The sequence below is a fragment of the Ruditapes philippinarum genome, unplaced genomic scaffold (genome assembly GCF_026571515.1).
Source record: "Ruditapes philippinarum isolate M1 unplaced genomic scaffold, ASM2657151v2 ctg607_1_1_1_1, whole genome shotgun sequence".
NCBI lineage: Eukaryota > Metazoa > Mollusca > Bivalvia > Venerida > Veneridae > Ruditapes > Ruditapes philippinarum.
Window position 1 is genome coordinate 405,791 of NW_026854188.1, and position 21,169 is coordinate 426,959.

General features: G+C 31.1%; 1 protein-coding gene across 1 annotated transcript; it reads left to right on the plus strand.

Annotated features, from left to right (window-relative positions):
• Positions 1–6,511: 6,511 nt before the first annotated feature.
• LOC132739358 (uncharacterized) lies at positions 6,512–12,135 on the plus strand. The gene is made up of 3 exons (XM_060727056.1): positions 6,512–6,757; positions 7,966–8,084; positions 9,666–12,135. The coding sequence occupies exons 1-3, from the start codon at positions 6,561–6,563 to the stop codon at positions 10,169–10,171; spliced, it is 822 nt and encodes a 273-aa protein (XP_060583039.1). The 5' UTR covers positions 6,512–6,560; the 3' UTR covers positions 10,172–12,135.
• Positions 12,136–21,169: the final 9,034 nt, after the last annotated feature.

Here is a 21,169-nt window from a genome sequence, read left to right on the forward strand (position 1 = left end):
TTGTTGAAATTTCCGGGTTCCTGGTCGTAAAGGCTTTATACCATGCCTTACCAGGTAAATTGTCAGTGAACTTTGTTTTCCTTCCATCAGTATCCAGCACTCGCTTCACTTCGTACAGAAGCTCTTTCCTAGTAAGTGGGTACCCTTAAATAATATATATATATGAAGGCATCTTGAAAAGAAAAAGAACACCTCAATTTTGATTGTTTATTGATCTATGTTAATAAATAAAATCAAAGCGTGGCTTCATTTATAGATAAATTATTTTTATATTTTTTTTTTGACAAGTTACATGGCCTTATATGAACAGTTATTTGTAGTATATTGCAAATAACCGTTTATATATATGTATGTCACATAACATGTTAATAATCTTTATTACAAATTAATAATTGTACAGAAATATCATTTATGTTTTGAAATCTGTATTCATACCTATTTCTGCCATCAATGTAATGTAGTTAACTAGTGTCTTCTCTTCTGCCTGTGTTAACTCGGGTTTGCTGCCAGGCGGGGTGGGGTCCATAGGCACCCTGCCATATAATTTATCCAATAGGGTGGTTCTTGGGACCCCAAATACCTTCGAGGCTTTGGACTTAGACATTAAGCCCTCCTGGATCGCACTGATAGCACTGGACATTTTGCTTGGGCTATATGTAACCCTCTTTTTAACCTTTAGCTGATTTGACATTCTATAAATAGGAAAATGGATATAGTTCACTTTAAATTGATCAAAACATTTCTTTTACATATAATTAAGTATTTTTTAGTAAGTGAAAGACTATAAAAATATTTATTGGTGCAAGTCATAAGTATGTCGATAACACAGACCCTTGCTTATTTTAGGATTGTGTTATCGACACCCACGCATATTATGACTATTCGAGTTTTACAACATTTAGTGGTTTGAAACCATTTCAACATCTACAGATAACACCGTCATTTCAAAAATAATAAGGCGCGCTCGCGTGTTTATCACAGTAATACGAATATAACATAACACCGTCTCTTACCTGATGACGTAAGCGGCTTGGTCGTCTCACTCTTCTCAAAAATTTTGACGATAAATGTTGACAGAAAAATGTCCTGATGTTCAAAACTTCGCGGGTTTGGACTTTTACGTAATATGTGACGTAATTTGATACAATATGACGTAATACATGATTACAATAAATATATGTCGATAATTACAACCTGTCGATAATACCATACCTTGCTCATGTATGTATGGTTATTTAAACCGTATTACAAAGATTTTCTAGACATTGTTTACGTTTTAAAATCATCCGTGAGAATGACGATCTGCCTACCGTTATGAAGGCGACTTGTGTTTCGTTGATATCAATGAATACAAAACAACATTTAAAATTGTATTGTCCTGATATTAGGTATTTATCACATACCCGTGCCGCTTTTGCGACTCCTTAAAAAAACGGTATTGCATGACGTACCGTGCATACATTTTGACATGGCGTCATTTACGTTATACAAACATAGCGTAAAGACGCGCTAAATGTTAACGTTACACTCATAATGAAAATGTTATTCTTTTTCACTGTAAACAATTTTTATTTTGGTATGTGATAAGTAAGATATTACTATAGTCTGTCCCATTAAAAATGGAAATGAACTTTTGCCTGGTGTGAATTAACAAAACGAGGTTGAATGAAAATTTAACTATTTTTGTAAACTAAAAAAAAGTCACCCTCGAGATTTTTCAGGATTTTACTCTAAAATGTCTACTTTTCTTGTGAAAGCAAATTTTGATTTCTCTATGGAAAATCTCTGTTGTTTATTTTCCGTAGCCATTGCCGAAGTACTCCTCATTTGAAGATGAACGGGAGAAAACACGTGTTATGTTTCTAAAATATACATGAGGTTCAGTTCTCGGGGTCGTTTCATGATTATTTTACAAAGCTGGATCTACAAGATGTAACAGTTTAGTTGCAATGCATGATGAAAAACTTTAAAAAAAATGAAAAATAAGCAACAAGAACACCGAGTCAAATGGATAAAATATCTCGAAATTACACTTACTTTTAAGCTGAATAGAATTCCTATGAATTTCGGAATAGATATTTATAAACGTCCCATCTGAAGATTCCTTCATTGCCAGTATCTATCCAGTTCCGTAGATCCGATTTTTTCTACTTCGAAACTCCTAAATGACTAGTTCTGGCTTCCAAAACTTTATAAGCCGCTTTTTAACATTTTTGTTTTTCATCTGATGCGGCATTAAACGTCATGTCATAGTATATAAACGGGTACGCTGAAGACCTTAAGCTACTAAATGACATGACTCCTACACTTGTCACTTATGATGATCCAGATTTTTTAAACTGTTAATCCGTCTCATTATTAAAACATTGTTCAATTTGTGGAGTTATCTGGGTTAGCAAATGAAATATGTAAATGAAACACATCATAATTCATTATGTTCCAAATCCATAATTCAAGAACGGACCATCAATTTTAGTTGTCAACATCACGATGCTTATTTACTCTTGAAAATGGATTCCAGACGAAACTTTATTACGTCAACAACAATTTACGAAATATATGACGTAACAAAAATGCCTCGCGATTCCAGTTGCGGCATTGACAGAGAGCGGCTAGGCATTATGTAACCTCAAACAGATAATTTTAAGCGTTGAGATGAATTTGTCTTGATGGAATTTAAAATAATTTTTGTATACCCAGATTTTGCAACTTAACTGTAAAAATACACCTTCAATTCATATATGAATAATAAAACTTTTGATAACATTTAGATCATCTAGATAATTTTAAACACACTTAATGACATGAATCTACAACAGTACAATACTTCTTCCATTAATTACATATTACATTCGTTTTGATTTTATGTTTTAAACTATTTTACATATTTCTCAGAAATAATTTCCCTACATATAATCTCGTTTTTCATGACTTCTGTAAATCCTACTATTTTAGCTACAAAATATACAATATGCCGTATTTTTCTCCCGCGAAAAATATGCTAGATCTATTGTATTTTCACTGAATATTTTTAAATTTTAGGAAGGCTAAAATTATTGAGAAAGTCACTCGGTGTTTCTCTTTGACTCGATCTCCCCTTCATATTAACATAATAATTATATGTAACACTTTGAGTCTAAAAAAAACACACTTATTGTCGCTTATTGAACACTCCAATTCAATTTATTCAAACTTATTCTTAATAATATCAAATCAGTGAAATCACTGACATTTTGTTGAATTGTGAGACGGGAAGTTAAATTTGTATTTACAAACTTAAAGTGTATAGGCCTACGTTTGATTGCTAAAACTAGAAAGCATGATATTATATTCTTATAATTTAACATTTTCCTCGAACGCAAGTCTGTGTTCTCTCATTAGCCAGGGAGTTAGTTAAAGTAGACACTGTGGTAACAAGCAAAGCAATACTGAACATATAGTGAATCAGTTTTCCTTTCTATATATTTTTTGTCAGATTTACATGATAATGTAGTATTTGTTGGCGATTTTTTGTGAAAGTTGAAACCTACGGAAAGTTTTAGCGCACTCACATCGCACCCGAAATAAGAAGGGCTACTTATTTTTGTATCCCATCGAACCTGGTCAATTTAATTATTTTTGAATAGAAGTGATACATACTAATGACAAGAAATGTGTAAATGAAACATTAATTAGCGAAGAACAATTTTTTATAGTCTTCTAGCTGGGTCATGTGGGGGTTACGTTCATTGAACGCCGCCTTTCCTTGTTGATATTGTTTATCATATTCTAGCTAGTGTTCCCGCTCCCTACGACATGCTGCGGTAAGATACGCACTTTATTGGAAAGCTATCTAATCAAATCACTTCATTGTTCGTTTTTATCTTAAAAAATACGACAGTTTATCATGGTTATTAATTGATGTGTGTAAGAATTTATAAAGCGGTTAGCGATATTTTAGCTTTAAATGATTTTGATTATTTTAATAATAGTTTGCTAGTAAAATTGCCTTTTTGACACCAACTTTGTTCTCATTTTTCATTTTAATGATAACATTTAGCTATTGATCAGTAAGTAAATAAATATAATCAAATTTTTATAATTAACGAGTACATTTCACCGTAATTGTGAGACGAACCCTAAATGACGTCTATATGGGCGCCGCCATTTTGAAATGGACGTCACGTCAGGTTACAACGTAAGTCAACGGGGAAAAATATAATTTTAACATTTTGACCATATTACTGACTTTATGGAAAAAATGAAAAACATGCCTAGAGATATTGACGTCAGGGTTAGGATGACATTAATTTAAATGATTTTACTATTATATTAAATAAAAAATGGAATGTTCAAATTTGATGGGACAGACTATAGCATATTCGTGTAGCTTCATTACTAAATTTATTGGACTTGTTGAATAGTATAATATAATTAACAATCGGAGGGCTGCACAATATAATTTCATTGAACTATTTCAATAAATTTTGTATTGAGCCTACACACATTCAATATCATCTATATCTTAGACATTTGTGAAACTACTATGGGCTGCTAAATACTTTAACACAAAGTAGATTTTCATGATAATCAAAAGGAGTAATGTAATGTTTTTGTGTTTCTTAAAAATGATCCAAGTTTACTGAACAAGATGAAAAGTAGAAAATTATACCGAAATTCGGCCTTTCCGCTGCTTTGAAAGTATATATTTTCTCAATATTTCTGAAAAAATAACTCCAAACAATATTTGTAGGTCCATTTTATCACAATAGTGAGACACAGTAGTACATGAAATAATTGTATTATTTCACAATATGACAAAAATTAACTGTTTTATCAGCTTCTAACTTTCCCCATTTTTCTCCTCCGCGACACAATTTTCCCCTCTCCATGCCACCATTCAACTTAAACTGAAAAAAGAAGAAGAAAAAAATACATGTAGCATGTTATAAAGTGTACTTATTAATCTTTACTTGACTGCCTGTATAATCGGTAGAATAGTTTATGCCAAAGGAATGACGGTAGCGTTAGAGCAGCGAAATCAACACCAAACTTTAAAATTAAAAAAGAATCTGATGGTATCTTTGTTGGGACACGTTATTTTCAGTTTAACATTATAAATAAAACTTACGCCAAAAATAGTTCACCCATATTGTTGGATGATATACCGTGGGTGATGTGGATTTTTTTTATCTCACAGGCATATTTTTTGTTGGGATTTACTTCGCACCAACACAGTATAATTATGTCATATGGCGACTTTCTAGCTTTACTGGTGGAGGAAGACCTGTTTATATTCTTTGAGGCGTAAATGGGCACCTCGGTAGATTCGCCGACGTCCCGTAAGCTAGCTAGATAGCTTTCTCACTTGAAAGATGTAAAATACATTTAGAATCTCACTGTTAAGCATAAAGAAAAATATCACAATTGATCACGCAGTTTTTATATATAGTATATTAAAGTACAGGGAAAAATCGGAAAATATCAGTTACGTTACTTAACACTACGAGCAATTATGGTTCATTCCGTATTTATCCTTTGAACTGTAGAAATCAATTATTGTTTTCTGAAAAGCGTTTTACTAATTCATGTTCCGAAAAAATAGTAACAGTAAACATTATAGCTACAATATCACGATGCAGTAATATATGACCGAATGAACCGTGTACCGAATTTTTTGCTGCTCTGAATCGGTATCACCAAATTACGCAACTGAGGTCTTTTTTGGCTCAAATGGCACACAGTTTTCTCAAGTTTGAATTTCTTGAAATTTTGTGGTTGGAGCCATAAGCTTTATATACTGTTTATTCCAATCATTGAAATGATATGAACAATTTTATGTATATCTTGGACTTAAAATGTTTGTTTAACTTACTTTCTGCCCGTACAGGAAAATCTTTGTTGCAGAGGAAATGTTTTCATATACTTACCAAAACATTAATCGAAAATTGATTATTGAATTTTACAAGAAATTTTTATTTTGATACGACTGTTAATATATATCATTTATTTCAAATTTAGTTTGATAAAATAACATAAATTGTTCCCTTTGTAGAAAAATATCCCTTATGCGCCAGAAAAATGTCCATTTCTTCGGCATATGATCTTTCAAAACATTAATAAATAAGTGTAATACAACTTTAATTATAATACTATATACGATATATATAATAAATTCTATTTTGTAAACTAAATGTAATTTATAAACATTCATTGTGCCTTTTATGCAAAAATATCTCGAATATTTTCGAATTAAACAAATCTTCAACAGCTGTAAAGGACCTCTCGCATGCTTCTTTTTAAAAAAGCAAACTTGCATACATTGTAGTGTCGGTGCGCTTAAACACAACCTCCTACGCAATGAAAAAGACGTTTAGGCGTTTTATTGCGATGTAATTGTTTTAGAGGGTATTATTACGGATATTTTTATTTATATCAGCAATATCTATTCAAACAACGTATAAGTGTTATGATTGGCTGCCAATGATGTAGTGACATGTTCCGCATATAAGAGTATGTATTTAAGAGGCGCGCATCCGGGTTGCATCGTATTTTAACAATATCGTTTCACATTGTAAAATATGTTGAAAGCCTGGCTGTTAATTCTCTTTTTGGGAGATATTAAATTTGTGCTTTCGGATGAGCCTTTGTCGCCAAGTTATTTTCAAGAGCTATTGTTGGAGAAAATGACCAAGATAGATTTGAATGTTCAGAAAGTAATGGAAAGATATGATAAGATTGATAAAGAAAAGGAACAAGAAAATAACGACATTTCTAGGTAAGAACGGTTTCTCTCCCTTGTTGCAATCAATATCGCGTCAAACTTGTTTAAGTAATTAGTGTGCAGCGCTCGATATCGTGTCTAAGTTGCTGAAACATTTTTGTAGTACTCAGTGACGTGTCAAATGCTCAGAAAGATTTTTTTATAAAGCTCAAGTTTCTACTAAGGGGCATTTCAAGCTTTCAGTAAGTACGGCATGCAAAAAAACTCCTTGAATGGCTTTTCGGTACAGAACTTTTCAGGTAGACATGTTTGCTACATTATGTTCGGTGGTATTTTGGATAGCGCGTGTGAAAATGTGTTTGTTTTCACTTCGGTGTCTGATTTAAACCATATTCACGAAAATCAAGGACATTTTCTTTTAATTTATGACTACTAACATAATGACATCAATTTTTGCCTGTCTTTATTGAAGGAGATGACGTCAGACGTTCAACAAATACGCGAACGCTGCGCAAGCAACAGTAAAAGTATTTAAGTGAAGAAGTGTATTTAAATTGATAATCATGATATTTGGAACAAAACGCAACAAATAACTTTAATGTTAAGCTACAAATTTACGATATCATTAAAAACATACGCCAAAAATAGTTCGGTAGAGCTTTATCACACGCACTTTGGATGATATGGACTTTATTATACAATATAATATGAGGTTAGTATACATTGTTAAGAACAATACTTAAATCTTTTAGTTTACAAAACAATATTGAATGTGGCAATACCCGAGTCTAATAAAGTTTTCTAGCTGTGTACTAGTCCAACAGAATCAAGTGTTTAATGAAATCTTTAGTTTATTCCACCATTTGTTTGACATTGTGACAGAACTTTGTTGATTCAAGTACAACAAGGATTTGATACCTGATTTTTTATTGCTTTTACTTTCAAAAAGGAAAACGAAGCTAGATTGAATATAATATGCATTTCATTTACATAATGTAGATATTTTAAACTCTGACAATGAAATCGAGGTTATATTGAGATGATATGCACTTAAACTGAACGGTTTGGACTTACAAAATAAAAACAAGCCTATATTGGATACGACATGCACTTGGTATGCACTCTTGCGACTCTGGAAATGAAAACGAGACTGAATTGATAATATTTGATCCGATAATGATTTCACCTGGAACGTCACCTGATACTTAATTTAAATCATTAATTCTTTTTAATACCCTTACATGATATAATTCGTATTTCAGGTTTTCGACCACTGGACAAAAGGTTCTGCTAGTGAAAGATCTTGAAAAAGATGGATGGAACATGGTATTTCGTGCAACATCAAGTAATGGGCAAAACGTTTTTGACGCATGGACAAAAGGTGCTTATTATACTAAAATAATCGAATTTATATTATATTAATATAGATTTTAATGTAATTGTATTACAACATTATGGACAGAAAATAAATGCGACATAATGTTGCATCTAAAGATATACACTGTATCGACGAAGGGAGTCACGTGATCTGTAGTAGGTAAACATACCCACGGCCCAGCGTTTATGTATTTTTAATACATTTAATTTTGCTACAATTTCTTAGCAGTCAACAAATTTAAGTTTTTTTACTGACAAATAATAGAACAGACACTAAAAACTCACACATCATCTGAAGGAGGAGATGGGGTGCATGCCAGGACTTAAGTGGACTGCAGGAGCTCTCATTCTGTTTAACAGAAACATTTCTTTAACCCAAGACTTATGCTAAAATAGTTTTACATTCGGTTTTCAAATAATTTTTGTTTTTTTTCTTTTCATCAGTTTTTGAACTACTTGTAAATATCAATTTCTTTCTTTTTTCTTTTTTATTGGAGAAAAAAATACACTTATGAAATTTAAACTTGAATTAAGTATTCAATAAATATTTGCTCTTTATCTGTAAAAGTCCTCTGTGAACCCCTACCTACAAAAATGTTTAAATATGGACCAAAATCATTTTTCTCAAACTTATGAGAAAATTTCCTCACAAGATGTTTTCTTCAAAAATATGACTAATGAATTTAAAAAGCAATATTTGGAAGGTATGTTGATAATTAAAATGTTCATATACCCTGTCAGAAAGTTTCAGACTAATTTGTTATATACCATCAGATACAACATCTAATTATGGTGGCTGATTTGGTACACTTTTGTGCGTCGTGTTTTCGCTAGCGACAGCACGATAAAGTGCCAAACGGAGCTAGTGGCGACGACAAGTCGACAGTGCGACAACGCGCAAAATATATATAAAAAAAATGACAACCCTTTACCTTTGATGACACCTGATTTTAGCGACAAGCACTAGCTCGGAAGTAGCGATAGAGTAATTTTTCGTATACCTCCGAAAGAGGTAGCTTTATCAATGCGCATTTACCAGGCGTGTAATAAATACCACAGAAAGGCTTTATCATTAAAGCTGTTTTGTACATACTACTATATGTCTTGCCTATCTTGTCATATTTTTATGTAATATACAAGATCTACCATGTCAATGTGATATTACATTGAAATTCAATGATGACAGATCTTTTGTGTGCGTGTGCTGTTGTTGGTGTTGTTGTTTTCCTTTGGCTACGAACACAACAGTAGTTTAAAATGCATTTACAATATTCATTAACGCAATGGAAATTATTAATGGATACATACAACATGGAAATAGCCTTGTAAGTTTATCATCAGTTATTTTTTGTGGTCAAGATGTGTGTTTTCTTTCATTTTCTATTGTAAATTGTAATATTTACAACTTGTTTACTAACTTAAGTTACATGACTGGCGGGTCGATCGTAGGAAGAATATAAGATTATAACTTTCTAAGTCACCATGCACATACTGACGTTATTGCGATTGTAGTTTATTAATAGTTTATTAATAGTGTTTTTAATAATTTAGTAATTTATATAACTAATTATATCTCGTTATTCAGGGATTGGCATTTGCTCTGACAAACCAAAATCTATGGTACGATCGTATTCAAGTCACTACAGAAACAATGTTGTCTCAAACTGGGCCAATATTGGAGTAAAGTATGTCAAATATGCGTACTACGAAAACAACCAGGAAGTAGCCTACGTCATATTCAACGGATCCGGAAGTGATATCAACTCTTGGTTTGACAAACACCGTATTATTGCATCAAGCTACACAGACCTTACAACAACCCAGAAGTACAACTTTTTCTCGGTCGTTGGAAATTACGTTCCAAAAAGCCGGGAACGTCGCTTTTTCATCAATACATTATATAACACATGTGCCGGAGACTCTGGTTATCTGGTCGTTTCGGAAGATGAACCTCCCAATAATCTTTGCAGTTGGGATAAACATGCGAGTTATCCACAATTTTTATACTCGAAGATTAACTCCGTCGACCTCTGGGGCAGTCAATTGTTTGGAAGAGCCGACTATATGGCGATTTTCGTCAAAACTGAATAGACAGAAACTGAGTATTCAGTATTTTAATGCGGTGTTTGAATCAAGCGAGTTTTAATTTATACGTAAGCTTAACTTAGCCCATTGAATTAAGACTAAAATTTCGTTCTTACGAAAATTGATCGTCAGATTCACTGCATCATAATAATTTAAAGATATATTAGTTAAATTAAAACAAATGATTATATACATGTATAGTTACGTGTACTACAAACTAGAAATACTTGTATTTACTTTCTTGATGAAAATTATGTTAAAATAACAATTAAGCGTAGCAAATACTTTTCAAAGATTCTCAATATTTATTGTTAGACATTTTAAACAGTTATTTATTTATGTACTGAATATTTGTTTATCATATTCTAGTATTTGATAAAGTTCTTATCAGAATTAGTGAGGTTCCGGTAAGTTTTAAGTGGCTAATTACTTCCTTCCTTACCTACGATACTGTTCAGTTTCCAATAATTGTTCCCCTTTACATTGTACCTACATGCGATAAACTCAAAACACGTTGTTTAAGAATCGTACTAATATTTTTCTTTCCATGAAAAAAGATACGAAAACAACTCATTAATGAATAAATTGTTAAATAAAATGACATTTTTGATAATGACATAATATTTTCAATTATCCTTTAATCTTAAGCATCTCCCCACCAAATGCATGTGCATTTTTCTGAAATCTGTAAAATTGTTTGCATGACTGAACATTTTTTACAAATTATATCATTTACCCTTTCATGTGAGGGAGCGTCAGTGGTTCTACCCAGGTGCCAGTTCGTGCCTGAAATAATTCCAAGTAAAGTTGGAAAGTCTCCATATGATTTTTGTAGTGTCGGTGCGCAGCAAAAATAACACATGTTAGTTAGTTAGTTTTGTAATGTTGACTAAAATATTTATACAAAGGTAACATTTCTTTGTTACAGTATAAAACCTGGTCACGTGACCTTATTTATTTTCTCGATTCAGCCCCTTATTTTTTGAAGTTCATCAGGAAGGGGCATCACCAGGATGACTATGGCACCGAAAAATGTAGTTCTTTCCTCTTTTCGCGTCTTAAAAGTCTTTTGGTTGAAAGATCAAAAACTGAACATTTGTTTTCATCGGAATTTATTTCATCGGAATAATTATGTGCAAAATGAAACAAGCAGACAATTAAAGCTTTAACAAAGGATTATTTAAGAAAATTAATGAGTGAAACATGACAGGTGTGGTAGACGGATGTAGGATATTATTGTAGATGAACTTTGTCAAAAAACCATGTGAATAATACTCTGGATAGGACCAGGTTTCACAGATCATAACCGTATAAATGTATTTGTGTTTTTATTGAGGTTTTGTTTCTAAATTAACCACAGCTTATTGTATTTTTTTGACTGATTTATATCATCCTTTGCTTAAAGAATAAAATAATAACTTTTCAAATCTACTTACAACTTGCAAGGTAAGTGAATTATTGCTACTTTTGGTATGATTTTGATCATTACAGTCAGTATTTGTTCGGGGCAATAAATTAAATTATTGTTGTTTTTAGTTTTCGGAAAACATAAATTTACACTAAATGATGTGTTTTTGTTGTGGTTGAAAATCGACTAGTTTGCAATTAAAATTTCCATTATCTCAATTTTATGAATGCTATTTTAGGACTTTTACAATGAACTATATGTTTTGTTAATGATGTTTATTAAAATCGGTTGACAATGGCATTATATATATGACTATAAGATATTTCCCATTTCGACCGGTAAGTCAGTACTGGCATAATTTTTGCTCAGTCTTAACATAATATCATGATAGTTCTACATGTTCGTAATGTTTTAAATGGCGTATTATTGTAATGTGTTGTGTGTACGGCATTGGTCACTTGAATTGTTTGGATCAGATGGCTGTGACCTGCTCGGTACTGTCATGTTTTCATCGACTTTAGTCCGGATAGCATGAATCTGAAATAAAACATATTAATTAATACTAGTTCTTGATTTAAATATGAAGAAAGTCCCGACTAATTGGATTGAACCCTGATCAAGAGAAGATTTTAAAGGGTGTAAATCTATACATTATGAAATATTTAAATAGAATTTATCAACAGTAAAATCATATTATGTTCCATTATTATATAGGTGATTCCCGAAAAGTAAACATGGAATGTGTCTCTTATTTAATAAACAAGACTAATTTACGTAAACAGAATAGATGTTTCGAAACAAAATATCATTTTGCCATTTTATGTAGGGTTTTTATCCGTGTGCATGCACCATTCGCTCTTAAGGCAATTAATAACCATATTTATTTCATACAAGCATTTTGGAAGTATACTTTTTTTAAATTTCAACCAATAACTTTTGCATCAGATATTTAGCTTTATACACTTTAATAAATATATTCTCTCATTTGTTTGTAAAGAAAATAAAAGCAAAACGTAAAGAATATTAATTTCTTAAATGTGAAGCTTACATTGAAGATTCAGAAAATACAGAAACACAGCAAAATAGCATTTCTTAATTACAGTTCTTTTTAAATGATGATTCATCCAAATTCTGAGAAGTATGGTTTTTACCTTTGGTAAAAAAATGACAATTTCAATGAGAGTCGTTCCAATTAATAGACAAGCTGTCGTCACCCCGTATACCAGATCTTCATTGCCCTCCAGTAGAAGTGAAATAGTTAAACCAACCGCACTGAGAATTACAACGTTATAAATACACAAACCAATCTCATGCGAATCATTCAATGCTTCGATTTTAACCTGTGTAATGTAAGATGAAATATACAATTTAAAAAGAATGATGATAAAAAATTATTTTCATTTCAAACTATTTATATTATACCGTACATATATAGAGTGTTTAAGCCAAATAGAATACAATTGCAAAACGTCTAGGAGTTAAATAATTATAAAAGGCTACAGATGTTTTTTTTATATTCTATTGGCAAAGTATATTTAAAATTTTGATCTCAAAATAATTTAAAATACATTCTTTCTGTATCATTTAAATAAATTATGAAATTCTCTATGAAATTTGTTTTTTACTTTTCTTGTTTCCCATGCTAGGAACGATCCAAAGGTTAGCAATATACCATGGGTGATGTACAAAGCCCATTCAAAATATTTGGAATATTTCGACTCGCACATCCTGACATATGGTCTTACTTCAACGCCATTATTAAGGGTGTATACCTTCAACGAAAACGATAGGAAATATTTATTGCAGAAGCTTCTCCAGCATATTTCTTTCGATTCGATTCATCATTTAACAAAGTGTACGAAATATCAAGTATATGTAATTCTACCTTGGCTTATTCTGAATTTAAATTTGTTTTCACTTTTCTATCAATTAATATAGTATCAATATGTTTCAAATTGTGAATTGTGATTGCTAATTTAGAATCATTCGCAGACAATAGAAATATAAGATCGTTGGTAATGCTTTTGTAAAGTATCTGCTTCTCGTAGTATCCTTTCGATGCGAATTTTATAAAGTAACAATGACACATTAACTAGCATATTGATAAACAATATAAATATAGGTTGGGCCCCGAAATTGTTGTTTATAAATTTTGGCCAAACCCTTTTCAGTTACATTAATGTATTTATGTATAATATGTAAATATATATAATAAAATATGTTAAAACTTAACTATTTAACACAATTCAAAATCAATAAAAAGCGTTCATACCTCATTCGGTAGGAACATTTTGGTAGTTTTGTGAGGGCTTAATGTTTCCCATAGTATCAGAACGACAAGTTGCACCGCCACCAAACCCACTAAAACAATCAGCAGCTGGTAGTCCTTGATTGCCTGTCATACAATAATGTTTCAATGAATAATGATAAACACGGTTTATATCGGAGGCCTATGATCGCTTGTCGGAAACGTGCGAGGTATGTGGTAGTTTTAATTATTGTCAAGATGATAATTGAGGCTAACTTTATTTTATAATATGTAAAGTATGTTTAAATATATGTATACAATATATAAAAACTATAACTGGCATAAAAAAATAATAAAAAAATACATTGTATCTGTAGTACTAGAAAGAAAGAAAACAGATAAAATTCAAATGTTGGATTGAAAATGGTATAGGCTCCGTTGTAATGTATGCAAATAATCACACACGCTCAACTTCCTACATACGCCGACTTACGAGGGGAAAAATATTCATAAAACAAACAAACAAAAAACATGTTTTATATACCAAGAACAATGGACAAATAAGTATATCTCATGAACCTCTGATAAAACAAAGTATTTTGATCATGATACATGATGTATAGTAAAACAGTAACATTTTACCCGTTTAAGAAGTCTCTTATTGGTAAATATCCTATAAACTCTCCAAGTTTTTGAGAACAAGGCGCCAAATGTAATCGTGAATCCAAGACTAAAACTAAAAATTCGGGCCTGAAAATTAATAGAAAAATTTTGAGTTAGACGCAGTAGTTCAAAGGAACGTATTATCATATTTGGAAAAGTCTATGTTGAAATATCGTTCATTTTTCATTTTATATTTTCGGTTTGAAGGTTTCATTTGTTATTTCTTGTACCGCTTCCGTTTTCATTTGGAACATCTTAATCCGAAAAGTTTCGACTATTATCATATAGTTGCTTCTATCTCTGGTTACATTGAAAATGGCACTGTACAGCTAGATATAACACTGAACAGGTCAGTGATGGGAACAGAAATCTATATATATTTAATTGTTTTTATTTGATTTCCTTTTAGATATACACCTGTAGTCTATAGCCGGGCGAGCAAAAGCAAAAAAATTTTCCTCGTGTAATTTGTTTGCTTAAATGCTTTGATAAATTGATTAAATACTTATAGAACAATTTTCATTTTGGTATACTTATAAAACACTTCTCCAGCAATAAATGTAAAAAGGATTTCCAAAGGTTTCATTTGTAGATATCGCTCTTTCTTTACCTATATTTTTCTTGCTGAGCGGTTGCTTGCCTTCGTATAAGCGTGTACAATTGTAGTATACACTTAGTAACAATATGGCGAATATATGTCTTTTAAATCTTATATCTTCTTTCAAAGTAATATCTATCACGCATTTACATTTTGCATTTTCTCTTCCTCTCGTATCAGTCCTTTTGTGATAGGTACTGTTCGAAAAATTATTGTTTACATATCATCATTGTTTCTAATTTTGGTTTTGTTATGAATAGGATATATTTATTTCCAAAGGATATTACTTTTGTAAACGGATTCCATTCTCGTTGAAAGAAATGTGTATTCAGCATGCAATAATTTCATGATTTTCCCTGTATTTATGACGCAAATAAACCCAGCATCATTTACTTAATCGCTAATTAGAATATGAAAAAAAGGTTTTTTCGGTAATTTATGACATAATCTGCAGAATATTGGCTTATAATTCCAACATAACCTAAAACGTTATATGTTATCATTCTAGCTATATTATTCTGCATATCCAATCAGCAACCTATAAAATATATATGTGATGTGTGGAGAGAAAACACTGATGAAACAACTCACAATTATTATAAATGAGCATTGTTATGACAAACCAACATAATGGGTTTGCGACCAGCATGGATCCAGACCAGCCTGCGTATCCGCATAGTCTGATCAGGATCCATGCAGTTCGCTTACAAACCCTATTACAAGTAGAGAAACTGACAGCGAAGAGCATGGATCCTGATCAGACTGCGCGGATGCGCAGGCTGGTCTGGATCCATGCTGGTCGCAAACACATTATGTTGGTTTTGTTATGGCACGACCCAAATTAAATTTCATACATACCTTACAGACTGCGGCTTGGTAAGCTTCTTTGGTTTTAAAGAAGACTGTGCAGTAGCACAAGATACATCCGAACAATAAAATATTGTTGATGTTTGGAGATGACATCTTTATGAACCTGTGGTATAAATTAATTAATTCTAACATCAGTGGTTTCCATACAACTTTCAAATACAAAATGAACATATTTGTATCAACATATTATTACGACTAAACAAATTATATACAATCTTCAACTCATTTATCTGAAAATATTATTAATAAATGAAATTTATTTAATTTGAAACTAAATCAATGATAAAAATAAACATATTGTTTTGAGATAGAAAATGGTAATTTGGTTAAGAAGACTGCAAGCCAATAATTCTAAACAGGGACAAAATTTATTATATTTTACCTATCGAAACAATTAAATTTTATAAAGAACGTTTTATGAAATGTATTGTTTTTATCAAGTTTTAACATTGATTTTCTGCCAAAGTGTAAAGCTTGCAAAGAAAAATATTGCCATAATCGTATCACTGTTGATGCCCCTAGGGATAAGACTATATTTTAAAAAGCTTTATGTTACTCAAAAGTTGATTAACATTGCGGCAATTTACCTTTATGAAATAACGAATTCAACATAGTTTCGTTTCCAAATGCTATCATAGGAATTATAATGGGTTTCTGACCGAACCCACAAATTCATTATTGCTCTTATACTTAAGGGAAACAACACCATGTTGTAACTATACTGAAAGAGTGAGATTTTACAAAGGCCATCGATAGAGAACACGAATGACATTACATTAAGCTTTCACGATTTTAATGATAAAAATCTTGCTTACTTGTTGTTTCTGTAAAATACGTTGAAACTAAAGAATACGAGAGTAAGACAGACGCCGAATCCTGCCAGTGACGTCATCACTACCACAATGTATATTGGTATATATTGTTCTTCTTCTATAACGAGCGTCGAGTCTCTAGGTACGATTCCATCTTAAATATATAAAGTTTTAATTTAAAATGTTTGCACATTGACTTCAACTATCAACTCTAAAAGTGCAAACATTGGGGTGACTGAAAACATTTCTGAAGAAACTGGTCGTGTCAATGGTGTGTTAACAGCAATTCAGCTCACGCAATTTTGTTTGGATATACTCGAGCAACAAGGGTCAATGTATTGGACAGTAATGGTTGTCTAAGCACCCAACAGTTAGTTTAAACAATTTTATTTCACTTTGTACATTATTAATATATACAGTAAGCATATACAATCACACTGATAGATTTCGTGGATTGGAAAACAAGTCAAATGTGACTTATGAAAATTCCTTTCCACAAAATGGAGATTAGCGACCTAGTTATGAAAACCAAATCCGTCAAGGCCTTGCAGCATGTACTAACATTTAATTCAAAATGTTTTAGAGCTGGCTGATATTTAATTATACCTAGGTGAAATATTGCAAGTGATAATTTTCATTGAATGCGGAAATTCTTGCAAAAAGGGCCAGAACACCGCTAGAAATAATCATTCCAAAGACTGGAGACCCAAAAGATTTTGGAATAAGTAAATTTGAAAAATCTTCATATACATGTGTTGTTGCAATTATGAACTCCTGTTAGGGAGTTCGGTGACATAGAAAATACAAACAATAGACAATGACCCTAAGAGCTGGATACTTGAAACGTAGCAAATATAAAGCTTTTGCAATATTTTAAATTTCCTACTTTACACGGCAAGTTGTCTTAAATGATACTCAAGTATTTACTATGTAGAACGAATGTTTGATGTATACGTGAATCGATGCAATTTTATAGTAGATTATTACAATTTACTATAACTTGACGATTATGAGCAGTGAATCGCGTACTGTTTTCATTTGAATTTTTGTTAAGTATTATGTGATTTATATGTTCGTTGACCAGGCTAATTTCTTTATATTTAGTTATATATTGTCATTATTGCATATATTGGGCACATGTCAGGTTAATAAAATATAACTTACTTACTTGACTGGTAGTTTACATCATTGAGCATAACTTTGAAGCAGATGAAAAACAGTAATACATATATCCAAAGATTACTATCTTTTTGTAGCGAGGAAAATTGTATAGATTTGTATAGATAGTGTTACCGTTATTGTTAAGAAAGCTTACCAGAAATCCTTTCGAGCATGTTAAAAGAATATTGTTCTTTTTAAGGACATTTGATAAAACTTTGCCTTGTCTTGAATAAACTTTTCGATAAGGTGCAAAAAAAGTGCATTGAAAGGCTGGCGTTAAAACTGCGCTCAAGTTTGGACTAATAGAATTGGACAAACGTAACAATAATTAAGTTTAGTCTTGTACAGATAGGTCGTTAAAACGTCTTAAAGCAGACGAATATATCCAATAAGAGTAAGTAAAAAGACCCCTGATCAGAATCAGGAAAATCTCTTGTCTAGATTGAGATAAGTCACGCTTAAAATGTTAACACATTTCTGAACTAATCGTTCGTTTATGTTATATAAATGCATCTTGAAACTACTTCTATTGCCTACATAATTAAACAATTTCAAATTAATGTATCGAAAAACATTTAAAGATATAAGGTAGCAGTTTTAAAATGTCTATTTGAATATTGAACAATTATTTATATTTTACTGTATAGTTTTAAAACACGTATGTTTTGTGGTACTTTCATTATAATTTACCTTTCCATACAAGCGCTCCATCAAACCAGTCAAAATAAGGTGGATTCCTATCTTGTCTGTACATAGCTACTACCTTCCGCTCTCCACCTTCAAAATTTACATTAGCAGATATCACACCACTTAGATCAAAAAAGTAACAGACCATACCCTGTATTGAATTTGTATTTGTCACATTTTCTGGTTTTGAAATAGAGATAACAACTACACAAATAAATGTTTTTTTTCTGTTGATACAAACACAGGAGTTATTTCATTCTATTTATATCCTTAATCTATTGTTGCATATGAAGATCTAGCATATTGCTCAAGATTTTGCATTGAAAAATCCAGATACGTACCTCAATCTTCTGAAATTGCACAATTTTGTGAAACTTCCCCTAAGTGTGGGACGTTTGTAACTCTATTACAAATTACTGTTTTAAATAATTTTGATATGGGAAATAAGAATGAAAACGCCAAAAATATTTCAACGTAGATAAATGAAGGATCTCATTACCTTGAATTCGTTCAAGTTTGATAACTCTGTCAGGATCAACATCAGACGAAAGAACTATCCTTCCCGATAGGCCTGTCATGTTAGTTTTTGACATACAGTCTTTGATAAAGGCATTGATATCAGAATCATTGTATGTGAACATATCTAGAGATTTAGGATGTTCTGAAAACCAAATGGTTAAATATTGGATACACAAAACACACAAAAAATGTAAAAGACAAATAATGTTTTGTCATATCTGAAATGTATATATTTTTATAGACTGGTATAATATAAAAAGAATAACTTCTTTATTTTATTTGAAAACGATAGCGTTAAAGATTGTTAGGTTTAACTGTATTTCGATAAAAAATAATGGAAAAAAAAAAGAATCGGATTGTTGATTTTTTTTATCTAGGATTAGTTTAAATTAAAGGATTCAGTCCATATTTTCACTTACGAGCAAGAGAAATCACTTTGCATTAAAACATTTGAACTTCCCACATAGTTTGTTTGAGTAAAATTTGCTATTTTCATGTTTTGTTTTGTATAAAGTCGAATGAATGTTTGAATGTTGAATTGGGTATCTGTAATGAAATGAATATAAAGAGTTTTTACAGATCGCTTCGTTAAAAGAAAACAACATCATATGGTATTGAGATGACGTAATTCTTTAACAAAATAAGAATTGTGAGCGTACTTTGTTTCGCTAAAGCAAAGCAGTAGATTTTTTCATAAGAAGAAATAGTTGTTAATAATATTATGCAAATAAACATTTAAGAGTGTACCTATGTTTGTCAAGATGGTATCTGTACAGTTTAACGCCAAGGCGGCAATCCAAACATGGTCATAGCATTGTGGTGCAGCAAAGTCCGTGCCTTTGTACTTTTTGTTGTAGCTTCGGTGATTATAGAAACGTGTTTCGAATTCACTGACTGAGATGCAAATGTATAGCATAGTATTATTACAAAATTTTAAGTAAATCGCCATATTTCAAAAAGAATAATATAAAATAACTAGGACTTGTTGCATTTTTTGATCAGTAGTCTTTATAATTCAGTATTTTTCATATTACGTGCAAGAAAAGTTTTCATTAAAATTTTAATTGCAATTTGCCGTTCTAATAGTCATTTCTTGAAAAAATTCTAACTAATTTACAGTGTTTTGTTTTGTATTTAAATCGAAGGCATTTGAATTATGAACTTGGTTTATAATGAAATAACAAAAGAGTTGTTCAAAAATCACTTTTAAAAAAAATACATATTATGAGATGAGCTAAATAAACAAAATAAGAATGGAATATTATGCTTTCCTAAAGATACTGATTTTTCAAAAAAAATGTATTTTAATAATTGTAACAAATAAACATGTAAGATTGTTATCTAAATTTTTAAATAATGTTTTTTTTACAAAATAAAGATTAATTCTAGTAGAATCTTTTTATCACAACTATTCATTAATATGTCAAGTTTAAAAATATTGGGATGAATGTTAAACCTGGGAAGAAGAGATTTACGTCTTATGTCATTAAAGTACGAACATTCAAATAAGTAGTGAAATTCATCATCAATAGCTTGATACGGACAAAAGGAACAGACCCTATTATTATGATCAATTGCCAAATGTCTGCATTTTTTCAATTGGTAATAGGTGATTCATTGTTCTGAATTTAAATAAATGTTTGCCTATGTCAAAAGGAAGTACATCAAGATATTTTTCAAAACAATGAGTATTTTTATATGTACGATACACTAAACACTTAGAGGATGTATCAATAGCACTATGTCAATTTTGCAAAAATTGATCTTGTAGTCTTAGCTTCACAATATTTTTAAAATGATTAATATTATCTAACTTCTGTAAAGGAAAATATTCTGACATGCCAAGATAACTAAGTGTTTCTTTCACAAAATTTATCCATTTAGAATTACAGCAAAAAATGAGAATAATGTCATGAAAGCAGGTGATAGAAAGAAGCTTGCAGGCTCAATCAAACATAGTCTGTAATATGTTTTTATCCATTTTGTGCTTTTTTGTGCGACCGGTTTTTTGTTTTAAATACTTTTATCCCATCTTTGT

What these genes read in the sequence shown, in the direction of transcription:
- LOC132739358 (XM_060727056.1), top strand. Translation starts at nt 6,561, where the DNA reads ATGTTGAAAGCCTGGCTGTTAATTCTCTTTTTGGGAGATATTAAATTT. An exon ending in GAAAATAACGACATTTCTAG is followed by an intron (nt 6,758 to 7,965) that starts GTAAGAACGGTT and finishes TTCGTATTTCAG; the next exon opens with GTTTTCGACCACTGGACAAA. An exon ending in TTTTGACGCATGGACAAAAG is followed by an intron (nt 8,085 to 9,665) that starts GTGCTTATTATA and finishes CTCGTTATTCAG; the next exon opens with GGATTGGCATTTGCTCTGAC.